Raw genomic sequence first — 6744 nt, 5'->3', positions numbered from 1 at the left:
TTCTCTTTTCTCCTCCCTCCCTCCCTCTCTCTACTGCACTCCCCCCATCAGGCCAACCCCTTTCATTTTGTCGTTGTCAGCAAGCCCTTGTTTAATATCTTGTCTCTATTGAAAAATAAATGGCATTCACTAAAAATAAATAAACCATCATTTTAAAATATCAATATGTCGATGATGGCATTCACTAACATTTATGATCTATTATCACAAGGGAAGGAGGCCATTGCTTTAATAACCATTTATGTAGAAGCTCCAATGCTCAATGGATTGGATAACACTTTGGGATCACTTATTGTGCTTTTTATTAAGTCATTATGATATTTTGTAGTGATATGAAAGGGAACTGACTATATCTTTGGGAGAGGATTCAATTTTGGAATGAATTATGGTATTTGAGCCTTATTCTCGAGCTACAAACGAATTGTAAACTAAATGAGATTTTTGGGGAACATAGACTATTTGCAGATCACGTAACCAAGAAGTATTCAATCAAACACATATTGATGAGGTCATGCTCTTACACAATAAACATGGTTACCATATGTCTAGTGGGTGGTTTTAAGCTCATCCACATGGCATCTTGTATATAATACCATTCTTTTCACCTCATCTTCTCAAGGTGTCCTAGTAGTAATAGAAATTGTTATGTCCAAGAGATTAAGTCGGTGCACTTATTTTGATTATTTTCTCTTTAGTTGGATTAGTTTATCCACATGGAGAGCTCAACCATTTATTCTTTTGTTTCATCTCTCTCCTCTAGTCCCATGATAATGCTTTTTACTCATTTCCTAGGAAATGACTTTCAATATCATTTATTAGGCCTTTTCTATCTCATTCTATCCTCTCTATGTGAGCCTCGAGGTTCAGCCTTACGTAAGAAACGGAAATCATCATAGGGAAAACATTGACAAAATGATTCGATTGCCGAGAGAAGCAAAGTGAGAACTCAGGAAGGTTCAAGTTGTAGGTGGGGGACCGAAATACGTTTCTCGGAAGGCAGGCAAGCAGATGCACATACGAAAAGTTGGTGGTCCAGCATGACATAGGTCCTTTTGAAGTGCGTTGTGTGTGTGTTGGGGGTGGTGGGGGGGGGGGGGCAATGGATCTGATACGAGCGTCACACAAGAGGTTTCAAGACGTGGGTAATGTTCCGAGAGTAGTTTTCGGGGCGCCCCCGAAGGCTCGTTGAGTGGCTGTCATTCCTTTCTCTTTTCATATGTAAGAGGCACTTCAAAGAGTTTGATCAATCAATCACTTTTTCAACACAAACAAACAAACAAACAAACAAACAAAGCTATAAGTGAGTGAGTGTAAATGTCAGAATGTTTTTTCCCCTCCCACCATCCCTCCCTTTATAATTAGAACTTAGAACTTAGTGTTAGCCATTATTAGCAGCCCCTTCTTTCTCCTTCTTCTTTCAATCTCAATCTCTGCTGCATACGTAAAAGACTCTGCTCTGTCTACTCTCTCTCTCTCTCTCTTTTTTTTTTTGTTTTCCTCCTTCGTTTCTGCTGCAATAATATATTTTCTGGAGCTTTTGCTTCTGCTTTACACTAGCTGCTTCTTTTATTACTGTTTTCCCCCCCCCTCCTCCCCTGTTCCTTTATTCTTGCACTTTGTCTTCTTTGTACATCCTTTTTGTTTTCTTTTACTCTTTTGTGATTGTCGTGAGCTTCTGATGAAGCTCTGCTGAGTTGTAGCAACCTCTTCGTATACAGAAGTAGATCTAAGCTCAATGAAAAACAGCAAATAAAACCGGGTTCGTATGGTTTGTTCTGTTTTGCTTGGTTTCGCTTCGTTGATTTGATTGAGAGCTACTACATGGACTCATCTCAGGTTGATCACTTTATGAGAAGAAAGGCCATGCTTGGACTCCCCATTTGGGCAGTCTTTTGCATTGGGTTTGCCCTAATATGTGCCATCATCCTCTTCACATTGCTGTGGTTACTGGTTTCAAGAAGGAAGATGAGAAGTAGGGCCAAAGTGTTCATACATAAAGAGGATCCATGTTGTATAGAAGCAGCGAATCGTCGTAATCCACATTGTATAATGCACCAACCCTTCTTGAATGCTGCCCCCCCCAATCATGTCACTATAGAAAAGGGCTCGATGATCGAGCTGGGAAAATCATGTCATGCTAATAATGCTGCTGGATTCAACCTGCTTGTGGCCCAAAGTCGCACAGATGGCACATCTTTCAGAGCTTATAACTTGGACAAAGCCGACAAAGAATACAAGGGGAAACTATTTGGAAGAGCAAAGCTAGCTGCTCGTGGCGAAGAAGTGCGCCGGGAAATCGCAGCCAACCGAATCGCATCGAGGAGTAGTGAACGTGTAATTAGAGAGAGGATGCCATTCCCTCATGTGGAAGAAGAAGATGAAGAAGAGCAGAAAGATTGCATTGTTATGGATTACTCCCCTTTGATCTCAAGTTATGTTGACTCAGATCTTGGATGGGGTTATCGATACACCCAAGAAGATCTCGAGAAAGCGACTAATTCTTTCGATGATGCGAATGTGCTTGGTGAAGGAAGCCATGCGATAGTTTATCACGGCCAACTGCCTGACGGAACCCGAATAGCATTGAGGAAGCTCATAAACAATGGGTAAGGAAAAAGCAAAGAGAAAGAGAAGAACTCCTAATCATACATAGACATGGATGTGATTTACATTTTAAGTGAGGGTAAAAGTTCTTTTATCATTTAATACTTCAAAACACAGTGACACAATGCGATTGCATTTTAGTGATGGTTTCTTTTTCACACTCATATGTGTTAGAGAGCAAGCTGATAAGGAATTCCGCATGGAAGTTGAGGCGATCGGGCGTGTGCGGCACAAAAATCTCGTCAGACTTATTGGTTATTGTATGGAGGGTTCTCAAAGGTATTACGATATAACTCAGCTTTCAGATTCTTCTTCTTCTCCTTTTTGTCCATGCACGTTAATTATGTATTTTTTTTTTCTTGTTTCCCATTTTTCTTTAATGCTTTAGTTCCATGTTGTCTAGGATGCTTGTTTATGAATACATCGACAATGGAAACTTGGAACAATGGCTTCATGGTCCTTTAGGAGATCTTCCACCTCTCTCTTGGGCCATCAGGATGAAGATTATTATCGGGACAGCAAAAGGGTAAGTTCATTATGATGATGGCAATGATTCCTCATTTAACTCGTGGCATTGAAGTGGGTTTTATGTGTATTTTACCTTATTCATGATGTATATTGTCTTCAATCATGCTATTATGTGCATAAATCATGATTGTCCACCATTTTGCCATGTTTTTATTGTGGTAAACACCGTATGCAAAATATTAACTAATTTCATGTGATGAGCTGCAGGCTAGCCTACTTGCATGAAGGCTTGGAGCCTAAAGTTATTCATCGAGATGTGAAATCGAGCAATATCTTGCTAGACTCTCAATGGAATGCTAAAGTATCAGACTTCGGACTCGCGAAGCTATTATCAGCTGATCACGCCCACATAACTACCATGGTCATGGGAACTTTTGGGTATGTAGACACACTGATGAAGGGAGTGTTATTATTGTCTATCGGAGACCAAATATGACCTATGAGAGAGAGGGAGAGGGAGATTGTTTTAATGTTCACGGGGGACCAATTGTGATCTATGAGAGTAGGCCTAGCCCATGGTGAGGATTGGACTTGGGTACTCTCAATTTTATGACTTAGATGCTATGGTGTAAACAAACCACCAATCCAACGGTCAGAGAGAGAGAGAGAGAGACCAAATGTGACCTATGGGACCATAGTCAGTGATTTTCATATCCTGACATGGAGTTTATAAGTGACTCATGCTATTGAAGATTTGTTCCAATGATGTTGAAATTAGAGAAAGATAATGCTTTAACCCAAATGTATGGGTTAACAGAAAATGGCTTGCCTCTAAGAAAGAAACATTGATTGATTTTATTCTTGATGATCTAGATATGTTGCTCCTGAATATGCGTCAACAGGCAAGCTCACGGAGAAAAGCGATGTGTTTAGCTATGGAGTCTTGGTCATGGAGCTGGTGACAGGAAACATTCCCGTCGACGTCAACCGGAAACCTGGAGAGGTGAATGAGAAGCAGAAAATGCTTTTTGATTGATTCAATCGTGGTTTCTAAACAATTAGTGATTGATCATAAGGGGGGGGGGGGGTAAATCTCTTCTATTTCTTAGAAAAGCTCTTGATCCATGTTAGTACAAAAATATGATAAGAGTCAAGAACATACCTATATCCTACTACATATATATTGATTGTGTGTGCATGCTATAGGTAAATATTGTGGACTGGCTAAAAACCATGGTTAGTGCTCGTCGTTTGGATGAAGTGGTAGATGAGAGGATGGAAGTGAAGCCATCTTCACGAGGTCTTAAACGGGTTCTTCTGGTGGCCTTGCGCTGTGTTGATCCTGATCCCGAAATGCGACCGAAAATGAGCCATGTTGTGCATATGCTTGAGCTAGCCGACCATCACCATCACCGTCAACATCATATCACGGATGTTTCTAGTTCTCCTCAGGTCCAATTTTGAACTCACTCAATTCACCCAATGCAGATCAATCTGAGTTTGCTTTTCATGTGTGTACATTCATTTGATGCAAACCTACATTTTGAGTCAAACTTGGTTCTCCCTTTTTTGTCTTCATCACACTAGGAAGAAAACTCATTTTAGTTTTATAGTCATTTTTTATGCACATACCACAACTCATGTTACTTCACATTGTTTCACAGGATGCAACTCGAGATGATCACATGAACCGAGCATCCGAAGCTTGGCGATGAAGCTCTTACCTACACCCCCACTCACTGACAATGGTCTCCATCATATGACCATGATCATATATATATATATATATATATATAGGTGCTATATGCTATACGAGTATGTTATAATCACATGATTCTTTTGTTTTTTGAGAAAGTTTCTTGCAGAAATGCAATTATATTCATTGGCGAGATTACCCCTAGAACCTACAAATGATAATTATGAAGAGATCCATTGACTATAATCACAGAGGTTGCAAAATATGCTCTTAAATCTTGATTGGCTCACAAGCAAAATTCAAAATAGATTATAGATAATCATAACTTTATCATCTGTAAAGTCCCAATGATGACCCATATCGGAAGATAGCCAATGCTAGTGTGTGGTAAGAAGAAAGGATTAACAAATTGTTGTCTTGATATCACTAGGACTATCAAATTGGCTATCAAGACCACACTAGGATTAACAATTTGTTGTCCTTGATAACAAGGGTTTTCTTTCACCACTCCCAATACGAGAGCAAACGGCTCGAGATGATGCGAAAATCTGCATTCACCAAGCTACATACATAATAAATGAATTCTAGTTGGAAAGTTTCCAAAAATAAAACAACATTTTTTACCATAAGATCAAAGGTCATAGCCTAAATGCTGTAGGCTCATGACAGTGTGCAATCACCTAATGGAATAATGTATAGATATCTTGAATCTTGATAATGTGAAGCAAGTTGTTCAAAAGCTAAACTATATGAAGGGGAATAAGGTGATATTTGGATAATTTTGCTAAAAAGAATGCATTATGTTTTTTAATGGAATAATAAAGTATTGTCACCAAGGTAATCATTTAATACATGCACTCACATAAGTATATAGCTTGGTAATTCATGGTAACTTTTTAATGTTCCCACCATAAGATCGGACGGTCTTACAAGCATAGGCCATTATCCAAGTAAGCCAAGTTTGTAGTGCCTCTCATGTGCAATTAACATGCACAAACCTTATCATGTGTCCCGTGCTTGCCAAAGTATGCATTGTTGTGATATTTTATTATTGTGCATCTATTCTTACTACATAGAAACTTACAAATATAGGTCATTATCCAAGTAAGCAAAGTTTGTAGTGCCTCTCATGTGCGATTAACATGCACAAACCTTCTCATTGTCGAGTGCATGCCAAAGTATGCACTGTTGCGATATATTTATTATTGTGCATCTATTCTTACTACACAGAAAACTTTGAAATATTAAAAACCAATGTCTAGATATCATTCTCAAGTGATAAAGTGTGATGCTTTTATTAGTGTTTATCGGCATTCACAATATTACTTCAAGTATCACATCTAGAATTCCAATTCACTTTTAAATAATAGATTAATGGGTTACAATGGATTCTTATGTTCAAGAACAGTGCATTTCTTATGGGAGCTGTTTTTGCTTTATTCGTAGGGTTCTACTACCAGATAGGTAAAATGCTCAGGGTAAAATAGGGTTTATTTCAATTTTGCTTGAGTTAAGGATCGTTTGAGTTTTTTTGCTGTTTTTGTTTGATAGTTTTGGAGTTGTTTCTCCAAGTTGTATATGTTGATCCCATTGTGGATTTGGACAAACTTTGTTGTATTCTATTTGCTAACTAATGCGAAGTAGTGGTTTTTGGAAAAAATAAACAAAAATGCTTGGTCATTAATACCTAGAGACGGGTTAAATTTATCTTTGGATTACTTTCCTTGGAGAGAATCTGACTCTCTCACTCTCATGCATCTCCCAGGTCCTTCGTAATAGTTTGTTCAAATGTTTGATGGCTTCTTGCGATAGAGACCAAGATGAAATCACATAATTATTGATCTTGAATGTTGTTCTTAGTGGGCACATTGAACAATAGCTTATTTTTGTTTAATTTTCTTACGGATTCATTTTACACCGAGTGATTAATGTTATAACATTGTGTTTGAAGAGAATGCAAGTTAAAATTCTGCTCT

General features: G+C 38.4%; 1 protein-coding gene across 1 annotated transcript; it reads left to right on the top strand.

Annotated features, from left to right (window-relative positions):
- Positions 1-1791: 1791 nt before the first annotated feature.
- On the top strand, positions 1792-5017 carry LOC147859018 (putative receptor-like serine/threonine-protein kinase At4g34500). Its single transcript, XM_087325677.1, has 7 exons — positions 1792-2606; positions 2779-2883; positions 3008-3130; positions 3340-3510; positions 3946-4075; positions 4279-4524; positions 4737-5017. Exons 1-7 carry the CDS (start codon positions 1822-1824, stop codon positions 4785-4787), a joined length of 1611 nt encoding a protein of 536 aa, XP_087181803.1. The 5' UTR covers positions 1792-1821; the 3' UTR covers positions 4788-5017.
- Positions 5018-6744: the final 1727 nt, after the last annotated feature.

Source organism: Azolla caroliniana, unplaced genomic scaffold, assembly GCF_043228905.1.
Source record: "Azolla caroliniana isolate FFs.n. ecotype wild unplaced genomic scaffold, voAzoCaro1.0.p SCAF_10, whole genome shotgun sequence".
NCBI lineage: Eukaryota > Viridiplantae > Streptophyta > Polypodiopsida > Salviniales > Salviniaceae > Azolla > Azolla caroliniana.
The sequence above is the reverse complement of the archived record's forward strand: the minus strand, read 5'-3'. Positions and strand labels throughout refer to the sequence as shown.